This window comes from Streptopelia decaocto, assembly GCF_964273445.1.
Source record: "Streptopelia decaocto genome assembly, chromosome: Z".
In the NCBI taxonomy this organism is placed as follows: domain Eukaryota; kingdom Metazoa; phylum Chordata; class Aves; order Columbiformes; family Columbidae; genus Streptopelia; species Streptopelia decaocto.
In genome coordinates this window covers 31,797,888-31,815,460 of record NC_138657.1, presented here as the reverse complement: position 1 = coordinate 31,815,460, position 17,573 = coordinate 31,797,888, and the positions used below count along the sequence as shown (strand labels likewise).

The 17,573-nt window shown below is 38.4% G+C and overlaps 1 protein-coding gene across 8 annotated transcripts in view; it reads left to right on the top strand.

The window, feature by feature from the left end:
- The window catches only part of CDC14B (cell division cycle 14B), a 57,108-nt gene that overhangs the window by 11,309 nt on the left and 28,226 nt on the right, over positions 1 to 17,573 (top strand). For all 8 annotated transcript variants that reach the window (XM_082074923.1, XM_082074928.1, XM_082074927.1 and 5 more), the window contains exons 4-7: positions 1,452 to 1,544; positions 11,896 to 11,972; positions 15,753 to 15,819; positions 17,196 to 17,258. In XM_082074923.1, the coding sequence (XP_081931049.1) occupies positions 1,452 to 1,544; positions 11,896 to 11,972; positions 15,753 to 15,819; positions 17,196 to 17,258 (300 nt within the window). The remainder of the gene's footprint in view (positions 1 to 1,451; positions 1,545 to 11,895; positions 11,973 to 15,752; positions 15,820 to 17,195; positions 17,259 to 17,573) is intronic.

The window sequence follows — 17,573 nt, the reverse complement described above, 5'->3', positions numbered from 1 at the left end:
TTTTTTTTGCTTAGGTGCTTTCCTGGGTTACTTATCCAGCTAAGTTTAGAATATGAATGCTGAATTTTATCAAGGTGAATTTGGGAAGAAGGAGGATCAGGAGGGAAAAGCCACTTTTATGACCCAGAAGGTGCACCACTGAGTTAGTAATGTTAAGCTCCTAAAAAATTATCTTCTCTGAGGGTCACTCAGCAATTTTGGGGATTGGACTCTTGATAGATCATGATGTCTTTAAAACAGAGAGTTCCTAAGTTAATTAACATGAATGACTTCAAGTTAGGTGACCTCTAACAGATGTTAGAGTATAAAACCTGTTAGGCAGATTAAAAAGCTTATTAGCGTTAATGTGAATCACAGTTTGCCTCTTCAAAACTGCTTAGATCTTGAAACTGCCACTGAACTGTGAAAACTGGGAAGTACACAGAACATTATAGTTTAACAGAGATTTTTTAATATTTTATTCTTTGTCTGTCACTGGTATTAGTTTGCATAATTCAGGCTCTCTTTGTCCCTCTGATGCTGCAAACAGGTTTACTGGAAAGAAAATTCTCTGATATTTGTTTACAGGATGCTCTGAAACAACACAAGTCTATATTATAATCTCTTTTATTATCTTGGGTTGGATATTGGAGAGGTGTGTTAGGATTGCCGGGAACATACTACTAGCGATCTGGGGATTATTTATCTTGAGTGCATTGAATAGTATGAGAGCAAGTAACATTGCTATTTAAATAGTGACATTTTATGATAGCTTAGCAGTTGATCAAAGTATACAGTTTCAAGCACTTCAAAATTTGTTTCAGGGGCCAGTTACGGGATGAGTTTTGCTGCCATCGCATACATAAGTGTCATCTGTATAGGCAATGCTATTCCATCCCTGTTCTAAGATAATTGGAGAAACTATATGCCAAGCTGAGATGAAATTTTTAGAAGTTATTTATGATAAAATTTAGAAATAGTCTCAAAATATTTTAGTCTAAGCATATATTTTCCCTTGGCTCTGATCCTTACAAACAACTAGTAGTTGATTTATCTAGTGTTAGGTTTACTTTAAGAATAAAAAAGTCTAAATTCCCTTTTCAAAATTATTGTGACTGTAACATGTCTGTGATGTTTTTGAGAATGCCACTTTAGATTTACTTCTTATAAACACCTATCCATTACATAGGGCTTGAAGTCAGAACTACTAAATGCATTTAAGGAGGAAAAAGAAAGATTACTGCAATTTGCGTCAAAAATTATTTAGGCTGGATACTGGGAAAATGCTGGAACAATCTAGGTGGAGATGCAATAGAGTCTTCCAGAGTTTTGGAGGGACAAAGTATAATTGGTCTTCTGAATACACATGGCTGAAAGTAGGTGAACAGACCCTTGCATTCCTCTAACTTTATAAAAGAAGGCACGAAAAGTCTAAAATGTAAAATCATTATCTTGTTCATTTCTTGTTACAGTCATTTTCATTGATAAAGAAGAAAATAATTCATTATACTGGCTTCGATCAGAAAAAACAAGCAAATGCTGCATTCCTCATAGGCTCCTACGCAGTAAGTATTTAAATTTTTACATTACATCAGTTTGTAATTTTTAAACCAGCAAGATTTCTCTTGAATACCCTTCCTACTAAATATTTTATAGTAAAGTACCACTTACTAAGTCTAAAGTCTAGCAGGTATGTGAATGGGGTTGTATGGTTCAGTTTTTTTTGCTCTTTACTGCAATCTGTGCTCCTAAGACATAAGAGCACCACTGGAAAAACAAAACAAAACAAACTTCATTAATCTTTTTATTTAGAAAAAATGACTGCTTCTTGATGTTTTTCCTTTCCTCCACCCACACATACTCTTTTTTTTATTTTTTAAAATAGAGAATCTTGCACAAAGTACAGTATATCATTTCCCACTGCGTGCACATTTAAATGTATGTTTTCTTCCCCAGCTCCTTCTTTTCTAATGTAAGGTGATATCTTCAGTTAACGTAGGAGAAGGAGGGAGATCATGTGGTAGACTTAGAGCAGGTATCAAGCCTCTGAATATACAAGGTGGATGGAAATGTACTGAGCCAGGTCTCTGACTCCCAAGGGGAAAATGAGGGGCTTTACATCACAGCTGCATGTGTTTGGTACACAACAGTGTGCTCAAGGAATAAAATGCCGAATGCTTCAGAACGAGATGTGTGATATACCGTATTCATGCTCTGCTTTGACTTGCAACATGCCTTTATTGTAACCATCTCTCTTGTTTACTGAGTAATAAAATGAAGTGAGAACCTATGCTGGTTTTGATGTTGGAGATTTCAAGGGTCAAAGTTCATGTAGCCTTAGGTCATTTATTAGCAGCAAGTCTTTACAGTACTTGCTGTGATGCTGGCAGTCTCCTTGCTGCCTCTCTACATCATGCAGGAAGTCCATTTCCTGCTCCCCAGGGTTTCCCTGTTGCCTACAATTAAGAACTAGATTTCAAAATGTGTCATTCTGAAACATGGGTGCTTAGAAATGATGCTGTAGACCTTTGCATTCTCAAACCACATGGAAACTGGCAACATGATTTAGTAAACTTGTTTGCAGTTAAGGCGTTATGTTGATGGAACAGCTGCAGCTTTCAGAAAAACTACTGCTAGTAGTGACTTGATCATAATGGAGGCCCAGAAAGCAAGAATGGACTGGCTTCAGTTATCAGCTGTTATTTGGAAGGAAGCGGGTTTTGTTTTTCTCTAAACTTTTGTTCTGAATACATGTAGTAGTATTGTGCGGCACAGCAGCTGACATTTTTAGCTGAATCCACTGTATGGAAAATTAACTAATGGCAAAACAATCTAATACGAAAATACTATGGTTGACTATGTAAAAATATACATAGTTATTTACAGGAATCTTAGTTCTTATCATCCAGCAGCCCCACCACGTTGCGGTTAACAAGTCCAATTGTGTTGGACAGAGGAGTGGACAGTTTTTGTTCCAGAGAACTGCAGTGAAGGAGGTGTGAGTTGCAGAATACAGAACAGATGCTAAGACAGATCCAGCTGAAGTATAATACGACATGAGAACATGACCGAGTAGCCAGTGCATATGGGAGGGATAGTTGCAGACAACTGGCATATGGCAGAAAGAGGCTAGTCAAAACCACTGGTCATTTTCAGAGTTCAGAGACTTGTGGTTAGGTTATCGCATTGTACAGGCTGAATATTTCAGTGATTTCCATTAAAGACTCACCACAAAGTGAAGCACTACGTATCAGTCCACTCCTTGAATGGGGATGTGTCTGTCTTGCATAGTCTCAAGTCCTGGATGGTGAGGTAGCTCTAGCTAGATACTGTTTTTCTTTCCAATGCAACAGACTTTGGTTTGGTACTGCTTTTTCTATAAAGTAGGGTACAGTTTCTTCCCAGATTGATGTGGGAGGGATTCCAGTGAAGGAAGATTACAGAAAAAAGGCTGTGCCCCTGAGGCTTACTTTTTTTCCCTGGCGCCCTTTGATGGTCTTTCATGACTAGGCAGGCTTAATTACAGCATTCCCTGCTGAAGTGTTCAAATGTATACGTTCCATGTTTCTGCCTTCTGCAGTGAGAATTGGACTGTTCTCTATTGGGTGAGCAATGATGTAGGATCTGTTCAGTCTGCCTGATAAATATACGTTTATAGGCATATTTCCTGATTGAAAGGAAATATATAGAGGCCTTCTTTGTTTAAAACATACGTAGGCTTAAGCATCCACCTAATTCTTCAGAGTGCTCTGCTTTTTCAGGAAGAAGGGCTCATCCAGCTATTGGTCAAAACTTTAAGCAGCTTTTCTGTAGTTTGAGTTAATCAGATGCTATCCTGTTGGTAATGCTGTTTGCTGCTTGAACTGAGTATCATAATTTAATTTCTGCTCCCTTACAGTGTACTGGTAGGTAGCCACTGTGGTTTGTTTTCTGTGGGTTGAATGTGTTTTCCTCTTTGATTTTGTTTTTTCTTTTTTGCTTCATGGTGGGTTCCCATTTCAGCAGTTTACCTTAGGTTGAAGAACTGCATGGTAGTGCATAAGGTTGGAGGAGTTCAAGTGAGAAGAGCAAAGAAGCAGAAAAGGAAAGTAGCCTTCTCAAGATTTAGTAATGAAAACAGTGCTTGTCTGTATGTATTGTGAGGCCTTTGATAACTTAAGCATAGTTTTGGGTGCAAGGTGCTCTGTAGATGCAGGTGCTTTGAGTGACTTGTTGGGAATAACAGGCTGCCAGGTTTTCAGGAGTAGCACAGACGCAGTAAGTGTGTGTGCTTTCCGGTTTTGTTCTCTTGTTTCTTAACACAGTCACATTTTAACTATAAAACTATAATGAACTGTATATAACTAGTTGTCCTCTGGAACTTGTATGTCCTCGTAAACATTCAGTATTTTTATGTTAGCAACTTCCAAGTTTGTCATTTTAAGGTCATTTTGACCCTAAATCTGCATTGTTAAACAGAACATTATATAACTTCTGCTTAAAGGAATTGGGATATATTATAATGGTTTATCATTCAGCATCTTTTGTGTGAATATATATGTGTGTCTATGTATCATGTGGGGATATGCTCATTTTGACTACGAAGGCAATTATGAACATCTTCATTAACTGTGGTGAAGCATAAGGGCAGCTGTTCAGTGTTCTGGTTTACAAGCAAAGTCTGTTCTCAGTCTTTTCTTCACTGTTGGTGTGTTTTAATGTTTCCCTCTCTCCCTTTCATCTAACTTGTCTTTCTTTCCTCTTCAGTGGAGATAGTTTCCGAACTCTCGAGGCTACACACTTCTTTCTTCCCCTTCCCACATCTGCTGCTTCCTTCCAGGTGTACTTTGATGTGACAGCACAGCCTAACTCAAGCTACATACAGGGTTCTTCAGTATAACGTGGCCTAAAAAGTGAAGAACAAAGTTTTCAAATACATTGTTATATATGTGGTTTTAGAATAAAATGTGATTTTTTAGAGTAAATCTTAACAATTTAGACCTTAATCCCTTTATTGTTCCTCTTCCATCCGTTTTAATTCTGTATTTTGTTTCATTTTTGGAGATGATACACTGTGTAATGGGATTAATATTCTTTTGTATAGATTAGCATAAATTTGGCAGGTTCAGCCGCAAAAAGGTTGGCCAGAATTCAGTGTGTTGGAGTTGAATGTTTACACTCGGGCAGAGGGGGTAAGGGGAAAGAAGGGAGGGGGGGAAGAGAAAACCTTTGTTCTTCACCTTTTAAAGAAAAATTGCTTTTCCTTGGAAGCTGTCTGCACTGTTCAGGCCTTACCACTCTACCAAAGCAGCAGTGATCTTCTGAGTTGATCTCTACAGTGGCTTCTCTTGATTTTCGCCAGGACTTGGCTGTGGGTGAGGAAAGTCTGCTTCTTCCATCATTGCTCCTTCTATATTAATAAAGAAAATGTACCCTCTGTGCCCTGTCCACCCAATTCCCAAGCTCCCCCCTCTCCCCTTGGCTGCATTAACTTAGTGTTTTTTTTCTCAGGCCTGGCACTAATTATGTACTTGGAGGGTGACCCTCCGAGGGTACCGCCCCATGAACTGCTGTAATTCAGGTCACCTTCTCCAGGACTCATCTCTGTACTTTGTCTATTTTCTCATCTTCTTTCTTCAGGGTAAGCAGCGTTTCCTTCATCCATTCTGATCCATAGTACTGTTTTTTTGCATTTTCGGTTTGTTAGTGTCCTTCCTGGCTGTGGGCCCAATACTGGCTGGAAGCTGGAGGTTCAGAAGCAATTAGCACTCATCTGTGTGATGTTGAACTCTCTGAAGGCTCTGTTCCTACCGTGGCATTTGCAGAATTATCTCTGGCTAAACCAGGGAAAGCAGATGGACCTGTTTGTTTAGTGGTCCAGGCTGAGTGGCAGTAAATGGGTAACTGCGGCAAGTGCTCAAATTACAGGTGGGTAAGCTGTGTTTACCCTCAGCTGCGTTTTGGTGAGAGGTGCTTGTGCCTGACAAGCAAGTGGCAGAGATGAGATGGACCAAGTGCTGGCCTTCCAAACTAAGCAAAAGTTACCTCTAGTCTTTTTGTCTTTTGCTGTGCTCATGTCCCCTAAAGGGTTACTTTCTCGGCAGTTGTATTTGGGAAATCCTGATTAGTCTTCATGACGGCAGCTTTTCCTGCTGTTTGTACTAGGTTCTTCCTCACGATGTTCTTACCAGGCAGCTTGTCTCCATAGGCGAAGAAGGGTTGCTCTTTGGGGGACCCTCACTAGAGTGCTTGCTTGCTTTTTTAGATGCCCTGAAGTACCAATGTGGCCAGCCTGCTGAGGTAACAGGGTTTTTTTATATCTCCCCTCTGCTGTTTAAGAGGTAGTTGGAGGTTTCTTGCTTGTGTTTATGATGAACAAAGAGAGTTGCCAGAGTCAGGTGGTTTATTCCCTCTCTGACGCTTTTATCCTCTTAACAACTGTGTTTCTGCTAATGAACGGACCGTTGGCCACATGTGCATTTCTTCAGTACACCACAAATCCATACAGGAAGCTTTTTATTCTAATATATTTCTATTTTAATTTTGCTGTATTTATCTTTTTCTTCTGAGGAATATTGCTAGAAAATTTAACATATTAGCTGACTAGTATATCTAATGGAGGTTTTAGTGGAGCAAAATATTTCATACATTTATAGCAAAATCACTTGTGTATGTGAGCTTGTGTTTGAGTCTGGTCACACACAGTAGTTATTTGTGTTTGTTCAGAATGGATGGGTTGTGATTATTTACAGTTTACAGCAGTTCAGGCTATTTTGGGTGAGTGACATTTTTGGAACATAGTTGTATCACATGAAATTTGCTTGTAGGCAGTTTAAAATTAATTATCTCATTATTCTCTTGCTTTTAAGTCAATATGGTTGGTAAAATGTGTGATTTAGCAGCCTTCGTAGATTTTGCAGTTAACATTGAGCAGGTGGATAAGCTTGCTTATGCTAAGCACATCGTGGACATGGATTTAAAGTGCTCTTTACAGACTTGAGTTGATGTACTTTCTAACAGTACAGCATACTTAAATATCCTGTTTAATTTTCCTGAAAAAACAACAAGTTATGTCATAGATTATTATTACCAAACATGATTTGTCTTGCCTGCAGTGTTACTATTTCACTTGGCAGTTCCACATATTAAAGATTAGGATCCTTTTTTCAACCAGAGCCTCCTTTCCTTTTCTACCAAGAATCCTTTTCGTCCTGTTGTGAATACCGTTTCCATGATCGTAACACTTATCTAGGAAACCTTTGTTTAAAAAACAGGGCTGGTCTGAAAACACTGACATGAATCAGACAATAACAGGGCTTGCTAAAAGAACTCTCATTCTAAGGTTGATTTTCAGTGCTCATAAATAAAGACTGGGTTGCCTAGTCCTGCAAACCCTTCTGTTTCATTCCGTGAGCGTGACAGCGGCTGTTTGGCTGCACGGCGATGTTGGCAGGAGCAACGCCCAAGTGCACCTTTCCCAGCGCTCAGTGCTCGGGTGGTTCGTGACCATTCGCAGGGCTGCCTGCGGTCCCTTAATTAGAAACAGATGTCCGAAATGAAAAGGATGATTAGAGCAATGTTAATGCCTCAACTGCTAATTGCAAATTTCTGGCTGTATTTCGAAGTTCAGTAGGATATTTTTTTGTGTGTGCATAGAGAAAGCAAATTTAGAAATTGGTGGTACATAAGTAGTTACATGGTGTGATAAAACTGTGTGTTATTTTGGCTTGAAAGATGTCAGTTCCTCATAGTAACAATTTTACTGGAAGGCACATAAGTAAAATATTGGTAAATGATTTTAAGAATTTTTCCATGTTTATTTGTGTGTGTATGGAGATGTATATGTACACCCATATGCACTTGAATGTGATTGTAGGAAAATTCTAAAACTGAAGCAACTGTGCTTGTGGATGATTTCTTTCAGGTCTGCTGAATTGTTAAGGTTTTTTAAAAGCTGCACTTTTTATTTTTTTTCCAAGTATTTGCCTGAGCTGCACAAAACGAGCCACTTGGGAAATCAACATAGAATTCTAATAGACTTTTCTCCATTTGTATATGCAAGAATGGACAAAAACCATCCCAGAAAATGCCTGCGTCTGCTAAATAACAGTTAATATAATTGCTTGAAATTAATTTTCATATTTTTCATCTTTTTAATACTTCTTGTTAGTTACTTTCATGGCATTAACTTAAGAAAACAACTTTATTTGTAAAAGTTTCTGCCGTCTTAGAAAGCACAGCAGAAATGTAACTTAAAATCAGCACCTGGACAGGCCAGTTTCAGCTGTTGTATATTCTGATTTCTGGAGGTTATGTCTTTCCCCATTTCCCCTCCTTCTCCCAGTACGTACCTCATGAATTTACAGACATATCTTTTTTTTGCTGTTCATCAGATCAACATTTCCATTCTCTTCTTATCTGAAACTTCAGTTCTGCTTATTGCCTTAGAGAGTCCTTCTCCCTCTCAACACCCTCTCTACTACAGGTCTTTCTGGTCACTTTTGCTCTCTCATTTACTGGCTTGCTTCAGTCCTTTGTTCACCCACATCATTCCAATGAATCGTTCATCTTTAAAACTTCAGTGCCCTCCTCCTTATATATTTTTTATATATATATAAACACTATGTTACAGTTTCAGTTTGTGTCAGCAGAATGTTTTTGAAGTGAATCTTTTCCTTAAACCCTGCTCACTGCACATTGGTTCACTTTATGGAGGAATTTAGGAGTGATCCTAACAGGTGACTGATGTGTGTTCAGGCCACAAGACCAGACTAGGTCTAGCTGTGAAGGTTAAATGCTGCTCCAAGTGTACAGTGCAGATGTCAGATCTTCAGTGCCAGCTCTCGGTCTACAGGTGCGTTCCTGCTGGTGCACCATTACTTCCTAATGCAGATGTGGTCTCTGCTGCCCTGATGGCTCTTCCATCTCTGGACTTTGCTGCTCCTTCCCTCACTCCTTCATTCTTACCTGTTTCCATATCTGGAATTTGACTGACCCACAACCTGAACCCAGGCTCACCCATGTTCTGCCTCCCTCTGGCCTTGCTTGCATCCAGGCTGGGTCCTCTCTTACGGTCTTAAGCTGTGGCAGAAACTGATCCTGTCTCCACTTTGGCTGTGACAGCTTCTTGTGTTGTGTCACTGCCAGGATGCTTTCCATGTGAAGTAAGTATCTGTTTATGGTCTTTCCTGTTCTGTGTCGAGACTGAATGTCATTCTTCCCTTTTGAAGTACTCCCCACCACTGCAGCTGTCCAGATATCCTCGTACTAACCTATTTTTTTTGCAAGCCACTTTTCACTGAGAACACCATCTGACCATTTCATCAACTGCTGTCTCCGCAACTGTTCACGTGTCGTATCCTGTGTATGTATTAGTGTCACAGCTGAAGTGTAGCAGGATCTCTCTTTGTTTCAGAAAATTCTGAGAAATACAACTCCAAGAGCTTCCTTCTTCAGTGAATATACTGTGTATTTTTTCCGTTGCACAGGAAGTACTGCATATTTTTGCATAGGATCTTGCCCACACTGAAGAATTTAATGTTCTGGCATGTGCTTTTTGTACGTACTAAACAGTAGTAGACGCTGGATTTTTGTGTCAAAATCAGATTGTCTTTTTAAGTATTCTCATATGTAACAAGTGTTCATATACCTACATTAAGGAAGGTCCATACACACATGCATGTATGTTAAAATGATGTTTCTAGCAACTTCACTGGTAATGTAATTTCAGAAGTTAGACCTGTGCTTAAGAACCAACATGTTTCAGTGTACTGTAACATTATTTAGACTTATTTTAATATAACACTTAATGTTATAGAAAAATCTTGCTTATTGCAACTGTTGCACTTGCAAACAAATGATTCTGCATTGAAGGTTGTTTTTTTTAAGAAGCTGGTAAAAGCTCAGAGAAAGAGAAATCCTTGGCCTTTCTGAGCTACATGCACTTACAGGATTAGCCAGTATTAGCTGCATTTCTATTTGCCTGTTATACAAGTTGTACTCTTTGTGTGTGACCCAGCCTGACAGCACTGCATCCCAAGTTTTTTCCAGGTGACTCATTTTTGGCTACAGACTCTGTTTCTGCTGTTTAATTACGTTCTGTTTGCAAATGCCATTTCATGTCTCTGGTTTGTAAGTTTTATCTGGGGCAGGGCTCTTTTTCTGATAAGCAAGCAGTGCTAGATTTATATGGTTGCTAGCAATATGTGTTTACTGTGCTGCAAGAGGCAAAGTGCAACTATATTCAAGCACACAACTTGAAATTTCTTGTAATACAACATTTATATCCAGTTCAGGCAAAGAATATGCCTGCAGAATAGAAAATGAACTCTGGCATCTGAGGAGCAGCTATTCAATGACATTTTGAGGGCTTTTTAAGTCTCTTTTCTACTCTGGGTATATACTTGTAAGTATAAATTCAAAAGTCACCACGCCCCAGTGAAAGCACGCACGCACAAAATATGCAGTTATCATTACTTACCTACTCAAACAAGACGTGTATTTTTCTTTTGTTTTGCTAATTGCACAGGAAGAATGCTTAGAAAATACTAACACAGTAATTGAATCAGAGGAAAAGTGAAAGGGGTCATCTTGCCATGTATGTTTTAGCTGTCTGTTTAGGATATATTTCAAGCTGGTTGTTTGTTGTTTGTTTGGTTGGTTGGTTGTTTTAGCAACATATGTCCCCCTTCCCATTCTTGCCTCACAAGAATGTGTGTGTTTGTGGAGAGGGGATGTTGAAGGTATGTTAAGCCATTTGTTCAAACTGGCTTTGCAGCAGCGTCAAAGAAATTCAAAAGGCAATGCCAGCTTTTAAAAGAAAAAAGTGTCAAAAGCAACAGAAAGCAAAAATGCCAAATTGAGGATTTTAGGGGATGCTTGTTTAATACTCATTAGGATTCTTGCTTTCAAAACACCTCTAAGGAAAAAGGACATTAATATAAGAAATGCAGCTAATTTAATTGAACAGTAATGAAAAACAAAAACTTTCTGTACTGTGTTAAAGCTCAGTTAATGCAACATTAAAGTATTAACTTGAAATTAGTGAATGTTAATGACAGCTTGTAACTAACAGTTGTTATCTTGTGGCTATGCTGGGAATGGTGTTTGTCGGTATTGGAAGACGTTTTGTATACAAGAGGGGTTTTACCATATCGTTTAATAAGACCTTAGTGTTAGAGGCTATCAAAGAGAGATTAGGCATGTCATGTGGAAGACCACATAGATATTTGTCTTGAGTTGGTCCTTTGTGAATTCTTTTCTGAGTATTTTTGACAGTAGGAAGTCTGACTTTAGTGCTTCAAGTATGTTAACTTCATTCTGTTGTTAGGATTTTGCTTCTGAATCTACAGATTTTTTTTTTCCTTTAAGGCATCTGGATTTAGTTACTGCCTACTGCCTCACCAGTGCAAACAAGGAAGTACAGGATTTGGAATAATGCAAATGTACTGCTGTAGGAAAATCAAAACATACGCGAATTACTGTTTTAATCTTGTCTGCTGAATGTACACATTGTTTTGTAGACGAGGTGATTCATTGCTCTGCTGATATCACTGTGGGGTTTTGTGTTTTGATTTACATCTTAAAAGCTTAATTAAAAAAAAAAAACAACCTACAAACTGGTCCAGTAGAAACATGGAAGAATCCAGACGGACAGAAGCTTTTTCACTGTAGCCTATGGTTGAACAACATCTGCACAAATCTATAAATTTTGTTCAAAAATACACATTCCTCTATGTTGACCATTTTATACTGTGTGTGTTAGTCTTATTGTTGCACACTTGCATACCATAGTTATTGATGCCATACTTTCCCAAGACTTTTGAGCTCTGTGATAATTAATTATGCCTTGTGTAGTAAACAAGTGACTTGAAGTTACTAATATCAATCTTAAAATAATATTTTTATTTTATTTTCTGTCTTCTTCCACAAAACCAGATAATATACCTGAGACAATCCCCAGAAGATGTATACAGGCTTATATTGGCTGGAAGCATTTCATATCTTCCTTTCAGGTAAATAGCAAGTTGTTAGAACTTTGTGTACTTTGATATTTTGAAGAAGAATGTAGCATTTTTCAGTACTATTTTTTTTTTTCTGAAGTTTTAACATGTGACATACTCACTGGTTGAGCTAGAAGTGCAGACTGCTGAACAGGGGTGTTAGCAGCTCGTACCAAAGTGTACTGGCAGCAGGTGAAGGAGCCATGCTGCTTTGTATGCACTCTGAGCTTTTTGATTTACATTGTTTCACACTTGGCAATCTGGTTTTGTGCCAATAGTTGATAGTTAAACATATCAAAATATCTGTCATTCATCACAAATGGCTTGTAATACTGCTCGAACTCTGCTTTTCCTGGTTGTTGAATGTATGAGGCAACTTGCAAATACTTTTTTATGCATCAAGAATGCCAGCTAACCTCATGTGATTTAGCATAACTTTGAAGTATTTATTTTTACCAATGAGGAAATGTGTAGAACTGTTGGTTCGTGGTTGTTTGACCCTGAGGGAATGTAATCCTAGCTGTTTTAGACCACAGACTTCTCTTTGTGGTATATGCTGTGCTGTTTAATGTAGCAAATAAAGTCGGTCTGTCACATAGAGCAAAAACTTTCTAATTTCTTTGAAACAAGAGTTTCTAGAAGTTGGACTAAGCTAATGTTCCGCTGGCTGCCACAACATGAAGAAAAGAATGGCCAAAAAGTTTTTAGGAGGCAAGTTTACGTTCCAAATATATTGTTTTGGGATGATTAATTCAGTCCTTGCTTGCTTGTGTTTTCTAGCTCTCCTGCCAAGAGATGAGCTTTTGATGATTTGAATTTCTATTACTTCCCCCCACCACCACTGCCACAGTATAATGGTGTATTAGTACCTCTTTTTATTTCCATACTTCCATCATCTCATTTCTCACTTTTGAATTCCACTTTTATATTCCCAGAAGAACAAAAGTCCTTCCTACAAAGACTGTAAGTTGTGTTTCTAAGTGTCATAAAGGTGTATATGGGTGATGGAGATCGTAGCTTTTAACTCAGGTCATATACCACACCCAGATTCCCAGACCATCACTTCAAGAGCGCTACTGAAATAAATGCAAAGATGTTTTATATAATAAGACGTACTGAGAGCTGACTTCTGAAGACATGTCCACCCTCTAGAAATAAAGAATACAGTCTGCTGAAGTACCTGCAAACCTTACCATTTTCTTGCATTTACGCGTGCAACTAAACCTGGTGCAAACAGAGGAATTCAGATTATGTTAGTGATCAGCTAAGATGTTGGTCTGGATGCTGTTCCTTTAAGATTTTCTTCCTTTCTCCAAAAAAGAGTACCTTCCCACAGAATAATAAAAAGTCAGTCAGGTAGTTGCTACGTAGGACCATTATCAAAACACAGACTTTTGTTAGCCAGATGCAAAAAATTTCTTTTTTCACTTAAAGAATCACAGAATCACAGTGAGGTTGGAACAGACCTGTAGAGATCATCTGGTCCAACATCCATGCTCAAGCAGGGCCACCTAGAGCCAGTTGCCCAGGATCGTGTCCAGATGGCTTTTGAATGTCTCCAAGGATGGAGACTCCACAGCCTGTCAGGGCAACCTGTTGAGTGCTCAGTCACATTTAGAATGAAAAAATGGTTCCTGATGTTCAGAGGGAACCTCCTGTGTGTCAGTTTGTGCCCATTGTCGCTGGTCCTGTCACTGAACACCACTGGAAAGAGCCTGGTTCTGTGTTCTTTGCAGCTTCCCTTCAAGTATTTATATAGATTGGTAAGGACCCCCTGAGGATTCTCTTCTTTAGGCTGAACAGTCCCAGCTCTCTCAGCCTTTCCTCCTATATGAGATGCTCCAGTCCATCATCTTTGCAGCCCTTCATTGGACTCTCTTTAGTACGACCATACCTCTCTTGCACTGAGGAGCCCAGAACTCAGCACAGTACTCCAGGTGTGGCCTCACTAGTGCTGAGGAGAGGGGAAGCATCACCACCGGATCTGTTGGCAATGCCATCCAAGCTACCATTAGCCTTCTCTGTTGCAGGACACATTGCCAACTCATGTTCAACTTGGTGTCCACCAGGACCTGCAGGTCATTTTCTGCAAAGCTGTTTTCCAGCTGTCATTTTGTGTTTGAGTTCGGCTAGGAGTTCCACGTTCATCCAAGCAGGCCTCCTAGCATTTTTGCCTGCTTTCTATTTGTTGGGATGAACTGCTCTTAAGTTTGAAGGGGGTGATCCTTGAATATTAACTCTCTTCCCTTGAGGGCCTTATCTCACGAGACTCTTTCAAGCAGATCTTTGAAGAAGCTCTTCAGGGTCATCAGTGTGCTTTTCACACTCCTCTCTGCCCTCAGGATCCTGAACTCCGTCATCTCATAGTCACTGCCTCTAAGGCTACCTTTGACTTTCACATCCCAAATGAGCACCTCCTTGTTGGTGAGTATGAGGTCCAGAAGACCACTGTTCCTCATTGACTTCCTCCTCACTTGAAGGAGGAAATTGTCACCAATTTGTTGCAGGAACCTCCTGGATTGTTTATGTCTTGCTGTGTTGTCCCTCCAACAGGTATCAAAGTGGTTGAAGTTCCCCATGAAGACCAGGGCTTGCAAATGTGGGGCTGCTCTTGCAGGGGGCCAGATCCACTTGTTTTTCCTGGTCAGGTGGCCTAACAGACACCCACTACAATCTCACCTTTACCTGTCCTTTCTCTTACCTGAATGGGGTTTTGTTATTTGTGATAATTTTATTATATGCTGCCCTGGTGTTACGTTTTAGGCTGAATTTCCTTTTCCTGCTCATTTTTTTTTTCCCACCTTTCACACTGATTCATTAGGGAGGAAAAGATGCAAACAAATTGTAGAGGCAGACATCCACATTCTTCAGAAGTTCTTCCTCCTCTCAGCTGTAATTTGAACATAATATATTTTTAATTTTTTTGAAGCATTAGTGATTCTGTACTGATGAGGGCTTCATGGTCTCAAAAGAAGGTGTTCTGCCAAGACATAATATTCTTTGACCAAGATTCAGTTTTGTTTTGTTGTTTGGTTTTGGTTTTTTTTTTTTTTTTTTACTTGACTGGAGTATTCCTGTAGAATGCTTGCTCTACACTGCTTACAGAATCTCGTAATGGTCACAAACTAAGAACCTGACATTCTTGGATCAGCAGAATTTTTAAAATTGTAGTTGAAGAGAAGGGTTTTTAATGAAAACCAGTTTCTTCTCACGATTAAGCATAAACTATTCTGTGCATCTTGAGGAAAGTCTTTTAATATATCCACACAAATGGGTATCTTGACAATTTTAGTAAGAAGATGCTGCTCACATATACATAGAGTGCATGAGCATAGCATCTTTTTTTCTTTTAAATGGAATTTGAAGAAAAAAATAAGTGTATTAAAATTTTGACTTCTTTGAAAATTCACTTCAGAAGAAAATGTTCTAAGAGTATATGTTAGAATATGATACTAATTTAAGCATTAGCCTTTGCCACAATGAGTTTGTGTTGTCTGTTCTTTGTCAGTTTCAATGTTCATGTCAGAAATTGAACGTCAGCTATACCAAAACTATAACTGGAGTAATCTTACTCTTGGATCATCTGTTAACATAACTTATTTTATGTTTTGTTACTGTTGTAAGATGCAAGATGGGGGAAATTAAGTAATCATTTGACAGAATTATTTCACTGTAATAATAGTTATTATATCTTGAAGAAATTTTAAACAGCATTTAAGAGAAGTATCTTCAATTGCTTTCACTTGGATTAAAATGGGATAATTTTACTGGTTTCATCATCATATCTTACAGGGATGCTTCCTTTGGTACTTGCAGTTTTCATCTGACGTTGCTGGACTGTTTTCATGCAATAAACAAGGTCTGTAGAACAATATTTTTCATATCGCAAAAGGTCAGCTAAATATTGCCCATCAGAAAAAGGGCTTAGGAAGCTGAGATCCCATTAGAGCTGTGCAGCAGCAGATTTTCTGATTGTTGCCTGGTTTGTTATGTATTATGAATTGTAATAAAACTCCTACATCCAGCAGCCAGGGAAGTCAACCGATAACATATATAATAAACTTGTGAAGATTATAAAGAGAGTATTTTGAGTTTTATTTATGTAATCTTTCAGGACAGTAATTTACACCTCTAATCCCTGAGGATTGTGTGATAGGTTTATTTTATGCCTTCCAGTATTACATTTTAGGCTGAATATAGACTTTGAAAGTGGTTTTGAATTGGCTAGTGGTACTTGTTAGGCATTTGCAGCATATGCTAATGACTTCACGTTTCACTTTAGTAATATAAATAGAACAAATGTTAGAAGGCAGATGTGCTTTTTTAAAAAAAAAAAAGGCCTATAAATTATCATAATCTAGTGTTCTGTAGCAATTCAGTGGTGAAGTACCACGACACTGAAGGACAGGAACTTACATCCTTGCTTTTCAGTTGGTGTGAGTAGTGAAATGGGGAATTCTGCAGCTCTCTGCCCTATTACTGTCTTTTGTTTTATGGGTATCTCTGCTGAATACTGGTGTTTTACTGATTAAGACAGCTTCTTGCAGATCTGTGATCTTCAGCTTTTTTGGATGTTTTGACATCAGCTACTCATATGTCAAGTGTGGTGAATTGCTATTCTTCTTAGTACCGGTGAACAGCAAGGAAAACTACAGCAGATTATGCAGTGAAAGAGGAGATTAGAACGTAGTATTTTAAATACCTGTAGATATGGGATTATCTGTATTTGTGCTTCCTGACTTCACAAGTCGGTAAACTGTCAGTACCCAAATGCTTACATTTTTTATACAGTATAAAATGTAATGGTTGTGGATAATTACAGGACATCAGGGACCACGCTGGTGGCTGCTTAGGACTGTATGTTTGCAAACAATTTAAAATCAGTGAAGATATTAGCATCATAATGACAGTGAATAGCATTCATGCACAAAAATATTTGCAATGTTTGAATGTAGACTTTAGAATGTACTCATCATTTCAATAGATAAATTTTACCAGTTATTTTTCTCTTTTTCATTTTGTACACCTAGCAGTAATAAAAAGACTGAATGCTTCTATAGTCTGGAATTTTGTAGTGATTCGATGAAGACAGAAAATAGTGGATTTGTTTGTCTATGAAGAAATCTTTCTGAAAGAGTAGGAAAGGTATTTAAGGGGCTTTCAGTAGCTTAAAAGAGTGGTAAACTGTCCTTGAAAAGGTGTTGTCTTTGTTAATAGTTGTATTCTGAATTTTAGGCTTTGCAATATGGTTTCCTGGATTTCAATACATTTGATGTAAATGAATATGAGCATTATGAAGTAAGTGTTCAGTATCAGTCTTTTGATTTGTGAATTGTTAATAGTATGTGCTTTTTTTTGTACTATTAGGTTCCACTTCTGTTTTGTCTCTTTAAACTTTGATTGTTAAATAAAGGTGTTTAGTCAGAGAGTGGATATTAAAGTTCACATTTAAGAATAGTCACTCTCAAACGTGGTGGGATGGGAGCAGAAAGCAAAATGGAAATAAATACTTTTCTTCCATTATTAGTAAAGCCCTGAAAGATGACTGGGGAGTGAGAATTTGGCTACCGTTTAGAGGTCGTGCATTTTCTTGAGCAGTCTTAATAGGAAACT